This window comes from Helicoverpa armigera, chromosome 12 (assembly GCF_030705265.1).
Source record: "Helicoverpa armigera isolate CAAS_96S chromosome 12, ASM3070526v1, whole genome shotgun sequence".
NCBI classification, from domain to species: domain Eukaryota; kingdom Metazoa; phylum Arthropoda; class Insecta; order Lepidoptera; family Noctuidae; genus Helicoverpa; species Helicoverpa armigera.
In genome coordinates, this window is record NC_087131.1 from 5,173,663 (window position 1) to 5,189,108 (window position 15,446).

The 15,446-nt window shown below is 37.2% G+C and overlaps 1 protein-coding gene across 1 annotated transcript in view; it reads left to right on the top strand.

The window, feature by feature from the left end:
- LOC110374287 (all trans-polyprenyl-diphosphate synthase PDSS1) overlaps positions 1-15,446 on the top strand; it is a 42,072-nt gene that overhangs the window by 19,136 nt on the left and 7,490 nt on the right. The window contains exon 4 of the mRNA XM_021331949.3: positions 1,478-1,619. Within this exon, the coding sequence (XP_021187624.3) occupies positions 1,478-1,619 (142 nt within the window). The remainder of the gene's footprint in view (positions 1-1,477; positions 1,620-15,446) is intronic.

Consider the following 15,446-nt stretch of genomic DNA (forward strand, 5'->3'; position numbering starts at 1 on the left):
TACTATTATTCATGAAATTAATATATGCACCTTTTGACACTTAGACGTACTGCTCGTTTAGCGAAACGTCTCAATTATGAAGTTAATTTGCATAGTTGAAAGTGATTACATAAAAAAAACATGTTTTGTTAGAGCACCTAGGTTTGTCTTTGCACTTGGCGAGCTGCAGCTGTTTACAAAACAATACACTAATATTTTATCGATGTTAAAATTGTCAGTAGCCGTGTCAGTTAGCGCGTGTAAGTAAATGTTGTAACAGAATCTCGTTTGAGTAGTTGTATAGCACGTAATTGTCTGGTTTGGAGTGCGTTCATGTATACGTGTAACGCTCCTGTTTGACTCGTAACCACGCATAGCTTTTTATATCTTTATATGTATAGTTCTAGATGTACCCTGCGGTTCCCTATGTGTCCCGTGAGACTTCCCGCACCCGGATAAAAGCTCGACTATCTGCGTGTATGCTAGACTGTCTGTGTACCAAATTTCATTTAAAATGGGTTATAGAGTATTTTTGGCTGAAAAACTGGACAGACAGATTATTATGATTGTTGAGTAATAATTCCCCTCTTTTTAGCAAGAATATGTAATAATGTAATTTTATTTTTTATTTGTTGTTTTATTAAAATTAATTGTTAAATCCTTTTACTCTTACATAAGATTTTAGCTACAAATTAGTTAAAACATTGCCATTTTTGTTTTTATTGTAAGACTAATGAGGACTTGATGTTTGATAGGCAGACATTACAGTTTATTTCCTATAGAAGATATTATAATAATGATTTTTTTTACTAAATTAATTGATTACAACATATATCGCATTATCTGTACATGATATAAAATATCTGGGAATGGGATATAGGTTTTGATATTTCATCAGTCAAGCATTCAATGAACCAACAATCAATAAAGTACAAGATTTCTCTTCCCAAGCACAACCAATGTCGGAAACCACAAGATTCTGTAACTTTATTTATTTTATACTCGTCAGAGTCATAAATAATGTATCTTAAGTCGAACACGTCACAATAGTTGCGATGAGCATGAAACATTACGTATTGTCTGAAGTAATACGTTCACGTAAAACTAGTTGAAAAAAAAAAACTTAACGAGCAGCTTTTTATTAACAAAACGTGTTTGGTATACATCTGTCTTTAGTTAAATCAAGTGTTACAAGCGAACAGTGAGGTACAAAGGCATTGTTTGAATTTTCTTCGTGTTCGTGCGATGCGCCATTGTTTCATGATGAAAGTCTTCAGAAAGACAGCTTCCTATGACTTGAATAAGATTTTAGCAGTTGAGCTTTTCCTGTAAAGTCTAACGACATTGCACATTTGAGTGCTTATTGTTTTCATTTTTTATTGGAGTGTAAATCTCAACTTAAGACTCAAGTTGACCGATAAAATATGCCATAGTATTTTAAGCATACTTCCAGGAGTTCCATGACATTGTTTTTCATGTTTATGTTATTGTGGTGCAGTGCATTGCTGCCGTCTCAGCGACAAGTGGCCATGATCAGCGAGATGATCCACTCGGCGTCGCTCATACACGATGACGTCATCGACCAGAGTGATTTCCGCCGCGGGAAACCCTCCGTCAACGTGCTCTGGAATCACAAGAAGGTAAACTTAATTTTTTTATCATCGGTATTGCCAACATTCCAACTAGATTGTGCCAGATACGCCGCTCGTGTGCAAGGAGGCTAAACACCTTTTTCTCTATTTCTTAACTTTTAATGCGGTACCAACAAGAAACTATCAGACTCGTTCCCAGGTTTAATAGAACAATTGTGATGTACTTATTTTAATACGATTGCCTATCAGATTTATCTCATGAGAATTCTATTAACATCAAATGGTTTTCAAGTAGGTACATTATTTTTTCAATTGTAATTTGTACGAACAAATGTTCCCATTACATTAATTACAGTATAATCCGTCCATTAGAGTTTCACAGCTTTAAAGGTTTTTCGAATATTTGAAACGGTTGGTTTTTTTCTTAAAATCGATCACGTCTTGTAAGTTCGTTGAGTTTATTATAAAATCGGTCGTATTATTTAGTGGTTAATGATATAATAGGAATTATATAAGTGCGTAAGTTTATATAAATACCACGTAGGCATGTGTTCACAGTTGTTCCCGCTGAATACGAATGAATCGATATTTATGGAAGTGATCGTCCTATGACAGCGATCAATGTGGTTTATCTTAATGTAGATTGACGCAAATTCTCGCGTGACTACGTGTGCCTACATTCAAATTAACCTAATTAGTATACACAAGGGATTACTTACATCAATCATATTTGTCTTATAACACGTTTTGACCAGTTCTTATTTGCCGTCTTTGTAGATGTTTAATTAGATTTAAATATCACTCTTTACTTAAACGTCAATGTCGACGGTTAACTTGTCTTTTTCGTTGAAAATTTGACACATCTAACTAACCGCAAGGCTATAAATGTGTTGAAAATCAAATAGTACTTGATTCATTATAACCTTTAAAGGCCTTAAACAAAGAAGACGTATCTATATTTTATCTTGAGTACCGCGAATTCATCAGGGAATCTAGGCATGTTGCGAATATACAATCAGTGATTAAGATGATTATTTTAATGCCCGATGGTCCTGTTGCATGCCAATTTAAAATAACATACAACCTTGTCATTGTATTCAATACTGTTAGCAGAACTAGTAGCTCTGCTCTATGTTAGTAGGTAGCCTATTGTATTGGGATAAACCGAATACCAATTAATATGTGTGCCATGTCTTCGCGATCACGAGCCGAATGGAAAGTGCAAATGGGCTTAGTACATAAATAAGGAGCGGCTGTGTCTTGTCTGTCATTATGTCTGTTGCTAAGGCGGTGCCGAATTTCGGATCGATTACGTGCGTCACTATAAATCAATGCTTAAGTAGCTCGCTTCGAAAACGGCATTACAACGGCCATTTTAACTACAACGTATATAATAGAACAGAACGCACTCCATTCAGGATCATTGTGTTTTGGGCAGCTTGTCGGCCAGATCTGGGTTAAGATCACGATTCACGCTATTTTGTTACGCGTTCTAATAAAATTGTGTTCTAAACCACTCACGCGTATATAAATAAATAGTTATGGACAAGGTCACACAACTTTCAATGAATATCGAATTAATATTCTACGTATTCGCATGTTTTCACTGAACCACTAAAAATAGCATAGTTTTAGGACCGCAAACTGGCCAAAAAAATTAAGCGCGTGTTGTCTTTAGCAATATTAGTTTAAGCTTTAAGTCGGCTCACATTATTTACCCATTTGTTGTGCAAATATTTGACTACGTAGATACACGTTCGTCATATTCAATTTCGTTTTCAACGTGACTGTAGAAAGCTGGTTTTGAGATGACCTGCTTGTAGTCATTATTCAATAAATCTCGTTTTGAGTATACTTTCGATATTATTGAAGACAAAAAAACTAAGTTTTGTCACAACGAAATTACCCTCAAAAACATTTAAAAGAAACGTACAGAACCCTACTCGTTTTCTATATTCGTGTTTACATTAAGTTTAGAGGGGCACAGGTTTATAATTTAATCAATGAAACCCACTTACAAACCTGTTTTCTACTTGACCCACTTCGCATTGTACGAAGTTAATAAACTTCAGCAAGTCCAGGTTGTTGTCCTAAACATGAGTATAAATACGATCTGTGTGAAATAGTCCGAGACAGCTGCGTCGACGGGGCTATTAAGATGACTACTATACGTGTACAGCTATTCTTTTCTTTCACTTCATGAATGGGTGAGACATAGCTATGTGACATAGCTGTGTGGTTCGTGGCTGCGGCAGACAAGGCTAACCTACTCGCACTGGGCTAAAGGCGAGCGACCCTCGGTGAAAGTACGTCGCGGCCTCATCACACCAATATAATTTTTAAACTGAATGTTTGGTTGATGATTCTATCTTAGATTGTTTAATGAAAATAGTAAAGTTAATTATATGGTTTACTTCCATGATTAGATGGTGAGACTATGAAAAAAATGGGTATTGATAAAATGATATAAATCTAATAATTATGTAAAATACCTAACAAATAATTAAACGACAATATATTTATTTATCAATACCATCCATGCGAAATTGCTTATTTATGTAGCCAGTATTATACATTATCAGATAATTTCCTCAAAAGCATTGTTATCACGTTATTTGTGTATTCAGGGTGTTGTACAACGTAAACAGAAGCTCCGCGTGTCGAATGACGTTTGTGACACGAACATTGTGTAACATTCCCCTCTTTAAATGAATATATTTGTAAAAGCTATTATACCTGTTAGATTGGTCAAGGTAATTTTCGTAAGTATTGTCACAACAGAACAACTAATATTAGAATAGGTTTTGGATTTCGTCCCGTGCCTTGAAATCTTTGTACTATAGAAATAAATTCCTATATAGTTCCTTATGGAGATGTATTAACAAAGGATCGATGTGATTTGAATAGAGATTAGTGTAGAACAAAGCGTTTGTTACGATTTTGTTATTGCTACGAATCTCGTATTAGCTACGGGGGCTGAATGCTTTTATTGCATTGTACATTATATGTTATTACATCTACTTGTAAGCAGTTTGCGTTTGCGTTCGTCCTTCACGAACAAATGCCTATCCTGCGATTACATCTTCCGGCGGTGTAATCTTTAGCGTGAAACGTTTTATGAATTGACAATACATCGGGTCGTACGCTGTGTTCTTCATCTAATGGCGCGATGGCGAGAACGTCCCATTAAACACGCTGAACGTTGTGCAATTTAGGTCGCCGCGACCTCTGACTTTTATTCTCGTGTTTTATAGCCGAATTTATTTATGTGATTTGTTGTATTAGTAATAAATAATTAATGTGAAATTAATATTCGTTAGTTAAAATTGACTGATTTTAATCATCAGTTTAAAGAAGCAGGTAGTGATCAGTTCAATTTGTTCAAAGTATTCAAAACTACTTCACGAACTTTTTATGCGAAAGAATCCGGGGTGATCTTGAGCTAGTTCATTTAACCCGTCGCGTCTGTTTGTGTTCTCTCAGGCGGACTCTGGACGGACGGACGGATGTTGTCACAATTCGATAATACTTTTAGGATCTAATAACCCGTATTTGAGTTATGTAATTCAAACATCCAAACTTGGTGTTAGTACCGTCTGTACGTACCTGGTATAGACGTATGTATACATACGCTTAGTGCAAATATGCTATCATGGTAACAGGGCGCGTCTGTTTGTATTTAAGTCATTTACGAGCGTGTTGCTGAGCACGGATGTGGAATATTTACACTACTGTTACGTGGACGAAATCTCTGATAATCATTTGTTTGATAACCCTCTGTGTGTCAATGGGCACCGCGATTACAGATTACGATTATTATTATACAATCGAACAACTTTACAACAAAGGTCCTTATTCGGTCAACGACCGCTGCAGCCGCGGTGCGTTTCAAATATTATGTATGTATTCTTGCTCTATAAAAGAATGGTATTGTATAGTGTTGTACGACAATAGGAGTCTTCAACAACGTCAGTAGCGAATTTCCGATTCCTATCGTATCTGCGACCATTGTTCAGAATATGTCGCGGACCTTATTGTTCACCTTGTCTGAGCTATGCTATGGAATGACGAGTTTAAATGCGGAGCATACGCGCTTGGAATTTATGTAAAAATATTGGACAAACCAAAACGTCTTGGTATGGTATCCCATACATGTGTCATATTTATAAGATTAAATATGTGAAGGTATGTAGGTGGGGCCCTCGCGGTGCGTTTCGGTAGAACTACGATCGTCAGAGGCGACACCTGTGTCTGAGCGCACCTGCTGCGCCCGAGCACGCTGGCTGATGCAACACCGTTTTGTAGTCGCTATCTGACATTACCATATTTGATCTCGCTTTATTTGGACTTCGATCATTTCTCATGAAATTGGTGCCTAAAACTGCATTTCTTTATTTTGATTACAAACACACGTATTTATTTTTTATACTGTGTACATGTTTTATATCTTGAGTAAATCATGAAACTCGAGATCATCGTCGAGGTCGTAGTTAAAAATTTCATCTATCAGTAACGAAATATAATTTAACATATATTAAGAAATTTTCAAGTAGATATAAAGTAAATCAGCGAGGTCAAAGTTTGGAATGGTTCATTTACAACACAATCTTATGCTTTCTAATGTAAATCGATTGACTCGATTAGTTAATCGAAGACGCATTGAGTCGGAAGGACACTGTGGACGCAGCCTTTGGGACGCTGGGGCCCCGGTAGCTTTCACCGGGGGAGGGGTGCGGGACGCGGGGCGAGGGTCGCGGCGGCTGCTCCGTCATCTATCAACATCGGATGTCAGGTGTTCCGATGTGCGCTCGCGTAACATTCACTCTGTTATCGATGCTCCATATAATAATCGTACTGACGGTCTACGTCATCCGATTTTTGGATACAACACAGTCAATTTTGAAGAGGCGCTCATGTAAAATATCGCATGTTATAGTCACACGATCGGATCGTCCAAGTTTAGCGAGATAGATCAAAATATAACTTAATACGTCTTTCTTGTAGCACATTCTCATACGCGTTGTCTTTCAGTAAACGGATATTGGATCGTATCGCACTGAGAAAAGTGTAGAGGTAGTTTCCCAAGGGTTGCGAAGGTCAAGCGGCATTCCGTCCGTGTGAAACTAGAAATTGTCCGCAGTATTACGAGTAAAGGAAACTTGTCGCATGCTGTATTGGCATAGCTAATGAGAACACAATGTGTTTCTCACAATCTTGACGGAAAAATCTTAGCTTATTTTTTGTCCCAAGTTTATTTTAGGATCTCCAAATATAATAGGCGTGGTGAATGAAAAAAGCAATTAATCTGTCTTTAAGATCACAATAAATAATGGACAAGTGTAGTTTTCTTTTTTTCCTGTCTTTTCAGGGTAGTGTCCAGGGTCGAAATAATGAAATAATATTTAGTCCGCTTTTTAGATAATCAAAAAATATTGGATACGTATTTTTTCTTTTTTTAATTATACATAAAATGACAAAGATAATACACTTCAAAAATTAGGAGTGGGGGCCTTTTACGTCACAGTGTCCTGAAAATTGTAGCAACTTGTGACGTCACACTCAACTTTAACACGCTATATCTTAACAAGTTCTGATCCAATTTAAAAAAGAAAAAATACGTATCGATTAATTTTGGACAATCTACAAGACGGACTAATTATTATTTTTTAGGAAACTAGCCTATTTGTATAGTTTTGTTCCCTGTCATCACGCCTATTGAAGATTTTTCCTCAAAATATTACTTCGAGAATAAAGAAATTCCCCATAAAAAGCCGAAGACCTTGTTAATTATATCGAACATGAAAACCTTTCACTTGCTAACTGTAATGTGAAATTACTTTGAACTCCGTAATGAAAGAGCTACATATTTGATTAATGTGGACGCAAATGTTCCCGATAAAATTAATTACGAGCAGATAAAAGTGTAGTACTGAATGTTATAAATACATAATCTGTTGGTCGGCTTATCGTGAGCCGATGTAAAAATATGGCAGGCATATAAACGCAGACAGATTTCAGATAACACGATAAATCAACGAACGCGTGAAGAGTAATAGATAATTTTGCTTTATCAGGTGCATAATTATATATAGTTTCGGAGCCATTAGGGTTCAAACAAAACATGATTCGTCTTTATTATATTAGTATAATGCTACATATACACACAGCTTGACGTTTTATTTATTCTTTAACTTAATTTTTTAATAACATTATACAACCAAATAATTATAAACGACTTCACCAATCATTTTCGAAGGTTCTTACTTTAAAATTGAAATGAAGTTGTTAATAAATCATCGCGTGTCAGAATTCATTGTCGTAATGCACATACGTAGCAATTTCCCTCACATGGTTTATTTTCAACAAGCTTATTTTAAGTGGACGTTACTTGATTTTATCTTGCATTACTGTCGAATAATTACTTTTAATGTATATGGTGATTACTTGCTTGGTGCTGTTAAATGTCTTTGTGTGTTTAAGAAGTAAATTCTAGCAATTTAAAAAGTGGTAAATAGGCTAATGTCTTGATTTTGTAAAGCATTGTCATATTTTAGTTCGTAGTTCATTCTTTGGTTTGACGTCAATTCTGCAGAAATCTTAATATTAAGAAGTTAAGAAATTGCTTATTGTCTGCTTTCAAAATAAAGAAAAGATGTTGCAAGACAGGAAATTGATAACAGATTACTGAGTGAGGTCAACAGTCCTTCCTCGTTTTAACCACATTATAAAATCTCCTTTCGTCCATTTCCTCATAACACTTAAATTACCAAAAATGTCACGAAGAACGATTTCACATGATTATAAATACCTGATAATTATGGTCCCATTAAGAAAATACGAGTAAAGCCTTATGAATAATAATGCTTTGATAGCATCTCTTGCTATAAAGAAACTAAAGGTCACTCAACTCTTGTCTGAAATTCTTTAAAGTCGCATCGCAGTTTTCTCGTGACAAGTTTTTTTCCATAATCAAAAGAAAAATAAAACAATGATTTCACGCAAGTTTCTGTATCCCCAATTTCTTATTGCCTTTGTAAGGTCAGGTCAATTATGTAATTTCTTTTTTGTTTTATCTTAACATTTGTGTCAAGAAATTTCCCCATATAGAGTGTTGTAAGATATTGGTTCCAGTTGATATTTCTCAATGTGAATGAAGATGATGTGACGTGCCGCTGTCCAATTCTTTTGATTTATTGGAATTTTGATAGTTTTTTTTAAATCACATTTTATTTGCGCATAAATCAGTCAGCACTTGATTAAAATGTATCATCGAAAATTTATGGTACGTTGGCGTATCGTAATCTTTGGACTTAGAATCGATAGAATTCAGTCCACAGTTGTTGTATTTATTTCTTAAACGATATCAAATATCGCAGTCACAGTGCGTTGATGTCTTTTTTACTGAGCGTAGCGCACCTGCAATGACAACGCTCACTTGATACATTATTTACATACGTTACGCGGTCAAACGCAGTCTAGACACAGACATATGATACACTCTTTTATACACAAACACAATATTGTATTAATATACATTATTCAGATGACTTTTAACTATTACTTTCTACAAGTTTATAATGTGACCAAATGATCTGTTGAAAGCAAAATTCGTCCAACACTTTCCTTAAGTGACCTACCGCGGTGTGTATTAAAGAGTGTAAAGTAAAAACTGGTTTTTGTAACTGTAGTTTGCGGGGCGTAAGTAGGCGCGGGGGGATGTAGGTCGGACGCGAGCGCCGCCCGCCGCGCAACCACCGACTCTTGATTAGACCTTTATTCCGATGACTTGATCTCTCCCAACGAAGCTTTTTTTATCGAGCGGTAGAAAAGAATGTTGCAAGAATTTATAGATTTATTGCATAATCAAGTATAGCCGCTACGCGCCAGCCTTGGTGGCACTAAGTCAAGGTCACGGCATTTGTCCCCATAGCTCCGAGCGCAGAGTTTACTTTGGTTTATTGACAGTGTATGGGTAGGTACGATCGTGTAGTAAACGTTGTCTAAGTGGTATTACTAAACTTACTCCACAGCGGAATGCCAGATTAAACCGGTCAATCAAGGACGTTTTTCTACATTTAGTATTTTGCAAGGAATCCTATTTGAAGTATAAACTGCGAATTTTAAGTGGTGATGATAATAAAACGTTTGATTTTTGACAACCGTCAATTGTCACATCACTATACAATTGCAGTGATGTTGATTCATTATACGCAGATTACACACTTGGCCATTATTACAAAAACCGGTTTTTGACGGATGCACGTGCCCACGTTCCCAGGTGTGTCGCAACGATGGCCCACTCATCGACCACTAATCGCTGCGACCACTAGATGCCGCGTGTCGCAACGCCGGACCTTCCACTCACTCGACACGAAATACCCCGATCACCTGTAATACGAACGTGTATCGATCACATTGATCGCCCGCTACCAACTCAGATTTATCTTAATCATAACTTATTAGATGTTATTACACCTAGCTCTATGATGCTACAATTTGCGCTAACGTAGTTTATGATAGATTCGTTTAAGTTAATTATCTCAAACAAATTACTCCTAAGTTGTCGTAGTTGTAACAATCAGCATTCAAATCTGGCATGGAGGCGTGATATCTGTGTTACGAGCACACCTGTAACCAAACCACCTGTTATGAATTTTCGATAATTTAGGCGCATTTATAAATGTTGGGTGTGCGGAGTGTTATTCCGGGCCGGTGCGCGGCTGTTTCGGCAGGCGGGCTCAAGTGGCTGAGGATGAGGGGGGAGTCAAGGCCGGCCGCGTGACATAGATCCCGCCACATTCACCTTCCGTCCGCCGGCCGCCGCCGCCGCCACCACCACCTGCCCACTGTCAAGGCTGCCTTGCGACATGCAGCCGACTGCACACATCTAGTTACACGAGATCCGCTTCAACAAACCATGTCGCAATTATCCGACAGGCTCTGATGATGGCCTTCGCCTGTCGCGCAGGACAATTGCTATCCCACAAGTCAAAAGTAAATTTACAATATAAACCCTTAGCGCCGAGTTCCGCGTTCAGTAAACGTCGATGAAACTAGCTTTTACCTTATCCGTCCGTTATTCCCCGCTGATGATACACCTGCTTACACCCAAGCATCCGCCTTACATTTACGAGTTAAGAAAATGCGGAAACTTTTCGGTGCCCACTTAGTAAATGGCTTTATTAATATTTTATGCAAAAACTTCCATGAGGAAAACTTTTGTCATTACCGGGGTGACTGACACAGAACCGCCTTGAAAAGGAACTTCACTATATTATTATTTTTGCATACGGCCCTGGAATATTCAGCTTGAAAACAGTTAGTCCGGCGGGCATATTATCGGTAGCATCTTTACTTTCGAGCATGAGAACAATATGAAGTGCTCGGTTCAATAGTTTAGTGATTCAAGAGAGGTGCGAACTTGCATTACAATGTATGGGTGTAAATGAATTACAGAATAGAAACTACAACGCATTCGGAATTAAGTTGGCGTGAAATCGTAGAGATTTTTCTGGTAAATTATTCATGTGGCTCATGTTGGGCAGACTTTCAACGCGTTCTTGTGAAAGCCTTTCACTCTTATCATGGGAGTTGCATATATTTTTGAACATAATATTGTACATTTGAATACAATGTGTAAGTCAATCATTTACTGGAAATACGCTGTGTTTATTGAACACGCATACAAAGAAATTGTGGCTAGCATGAGGTACTTTCCGTTAGTCACAAAAGGTTTGAATTAGCAGTCACGATAAGAATAGCAGTGAATATTTTCCTGTAATTAATGAAACATGAAACTGGTTCACGGATGTGAGTGTCATGACACTCGGCGAGTACCGCGAGTGCAGCGGTGGTGCGGCGCTCGCGCACGTAACGGATGCGTTTTTAGCCCGGTTAGCGTACAGAAAGTGTGCTAACGCGTGCACAGATTTGCGCAACCAACCGCGTACGATACGCGCGGCCACTCCCGTATGTAGTCCCGTTGCAAATGTTACTGATCTACGCTTTAAAATTATTACTCGGTTATAAAGGGATATTATAAATTGCATATCAAATAAATAATCGCCTATCAATAAATACTCATCATTTATATTCTTTTTTACATCAAATAACTTACTTCACTACAAATAAACTAAATGTTTAACAAAACTCAAACTGCAGATAATTCGAAATTTTACATCAATATGACATTACTTTTTTCTTATAATGCAATACAGTTTAATTTATTCTTGTACAAAAATACTACATACAAGCATTAAATACTGACTGCACAGCAAATTTTCCATATTTCATAGCAAAATAACTATCCCAGTCGCATATTAACCAGTAAGTACAACAAAACCTGTTCATCATATTTGTCTTAATTTTCAAGAAGCCATGCTCGGCAAATTTAATGATTATTATAACAAAAAAATCCTGTCACATTGCATTATTTCTAAAAGCAGAACAAATTAACTGAAAAATTGAAGCTAGTAACGAAAACGAATCGCTGCAAAACCGACTCCACGTAGTCTTGTTTGCCCTACCCCTAGAGTGCAATTCAAAACCGCGTAGGCGCGGAAGGGCGAGGCGGCCTGCGAGCTGAGGCGCAGGTAGTTTGAACGCCCGCCGACGCGGTTGAGGCTGGCCGGCTCTCGGTTATAAATAGAACAAAATATTAATATTAACAATAAAAATATCCTAGGTCAGACTGCAGCAGACTCGCTTTCGCTGTCTGGTGCACAGCTAAATGCTACGACAAAGGTCACCAAAAGTAACCAATAAATCAAACTGACAATAATAATATCTATAATACCAATATCCTTGATTATCACGCGCTAAATCAAATCGGACAAAAATCCTTGCAGCAATAATACTTGAGTGCAACGCGGTCATTGCAAAACGTATTAATTTTTCAGTCACAATTAGCACTGAATATAAATTGAATTAGTGGATAAAAATAAAGCAGACTTGTGATAAGTTATAAATTATAAATATATAACCTTATGTCTGGATTCCTTATAATAAATAACAGGGTCGTATATTAATATTTTTTATGCGATTTATTTATTATCTATTAGCCAGCCTTGTCTAAACGTTTCGTCCCATTTTCCGGCCAGAAAACTTGTACTGTCACAGTTCGCACCTTCAAATTACGTAAAGTTACTCCCAACATTCCATAGTAGATGGGTGTGCACGTAATACGTGTAAATTCTAACTAATATTTGAATACAACCTGATACTCTCACTATTTCTTCAAATCGTCACAATTTGGGAGAACAATCTTTTCTTTCATTCATACAAAAGAGAGTAGACTACAATATAGGTAACGTTAATAGAGGTTACGTTTTGTTCTTAATACTTCTTCAACTATGATTACTGATAAGGAAAATATGTCCCAAGTTTTCCTCATGAAAATGCGTTGAATCAATACGACATTAATTCAGTCACGTGCGTATGTTAGTTCAAATAATAAAGGTACCTAATTACATCGATATTTAATTAGCAAACATTTGATTGTATTATTTGTGTGTCATTGGCTTCAAACCGGACCCGCGGCCGCCGGATGCCTTCATTCATACCACCTTATGGAAATACGCATCGCGTCATCGACCGACCACTTTCACATTTTTTTTATTTCCTCTACGTAGATAGATGGATGTGAACTTTTGCGGCGGATATCAAGGGGTGGTCAAGGACATTGGCAATGGTTATCTAGGTTATACAAACGAAGAGCATCGGGTATTTTGATACACGAAAACAGCATTGGGAACAGCAACAGGATTTGGAATTAAAGAACCTTATGTTGAGACTTTGGTAATGATGATGATGATGATGTCCTCCTAGCCGATTATCGGCTACGGCGGCTGTTCTCATGTAAGGAGATTAGCCAACTACGCAGGACATATTATAGTGCACGAGCATTTGCGCAGACACAGGTGCACTCACTATTCCTTCACTCTCATAGCCCGATGGGACGGCAATCCGACACGACCGGAGAGAGATCAGGCGCAGGACCGACATTTACGTGCTCTCCGATGCACGGGTGAATCAATCACCAGCTTCCAAGCTCCGGGCTGCTTTGTGAAAGTCTTCTAAAACCCACAAAGCGATTTCGGCCCGACTCGGGAATCGAACCCGAGACCTCGTGCTCAGCAGCCGCACTTGCGACAACTAGACCAACGAGGCAGTTAAGTTTGGTAATATTATGACTGCAAACATTCTGTTGAGGATGTTGTGGTCATTTATTTGACGAAGTGTGATTTAATTAAATGCTTATTATTGAAAACCGTCTGCTGTATATTGCATAGACAAATAGAATTTCAATGAAACCAGCTATTTACTTAATAAAAATCATAGCAGCTGTGGTTCGTTTCATAAGCTTAATTGCGTTCTTAATTTGTAATCACTGGAAAAGAAATTCGCATGAGCTAAATGGAAGACTGGTTGCTATTGATTAACTTTATGATACCATTTAGCTGTAATAAGACAGCATTTAACGCAACCATTGCAAATCTTACAGGATGATTGAAGTGAAATCTATTTCAAATAATTTCTTCATAACACTATATCTGTGAATAAAGATTATAAAGTTGCTGTTTCACGTTCAAATATCTAAGTTACAACCCAACTGTAAAATCTTGTGGTGTTCGTAACAACATAACATTATCGAATCGTCCCATTTAGCGTGTAGCCGGCGAGTTGAACCTGGCCACTGGATGTAGGTTAACAAGTGTCCAGTGGTTTAATGAGAGGCGGTCCGTGGTCTCCGCCGGCGGAGTCCCGCGCGCCCACACGGCCGCTGCGCGCGCGCCGCCGGCGAAACGTCCGCGCCGCCATTAGTATGCGACCGAACACCGCATCACAACTTTCTCGACATTCTTGCCAACAACTGGAGAAATGAGCGCCATCGATACATTTATTACAATCTATGTTATTCACTACATCTGTGCTTGGATTGGCATGTACCCAATGTTAAGCAGGGTTATCAAAACATACTTTTTCGTAAATTCCAATGACACGCGTAGGAGAAAATGCAATTTTTATGATTTTTTGCGGTCTTTTCATATATTTTTTATAGTAAATTGCGCGTGAAAAAAAAAACAAATTTTACTTGAAATGTAGAAGAAGAAAATTATAGAGGTAGAATCAAAATATATTTAAAAAGATGTTAAAAATATAAAAAAAAAAAACACGTTTGTTACATAAAAGTATAACACGGTGATGTAAGGAAAGATCGCACTTGAATAGTTATATTGTATTTATTCATACTCTTATCATAGGAGGATATTAGACAGGATTAAGGAAAATACAAACAAAAATGATGGATTTGAAACTGAAACGTGCTCACATAATATACTTTTGTAGATTCTTTATTATGAAGGTGTGAATTAGTTATGAAATAACTTACTGAAGTTTTCAATTCATATAAATATGTACTTTAATAAAACATTTTATTGAATTTTCCTTTTAGTATAATAGTAAACGATCAAAGTATCATTTAGCAAAGTTTTCTAGGTTTTCACTGCGTGCGCAGTAATATTATAATAATTAAAACATGCTTTATGCTATAATGTCACTCACTTTCCCCTGCTCGCGTACGTTTCAAGCGATACTCACGCGACGTGAGTAGATATACTTTGAATTATTATTAATTAAACGTACGCATGGCAGCACTGTGGCGCAACTTAACGCCTATTTTGCACACCTGTGATAGGTCTAATTGATTGATCGATCATTTATGTTGAATTCCAAATTGGAAGAGGGTTTTCTTATTTTCAGGTACCTAACTTTTCTCGGCATTTAGTCGTTAGGTTGACAGATTTTGTAAGTGAAAGTGTCAAACTGATATAATATCATATTGATAAATATCCAATTACTGAACTAATTTTCAGT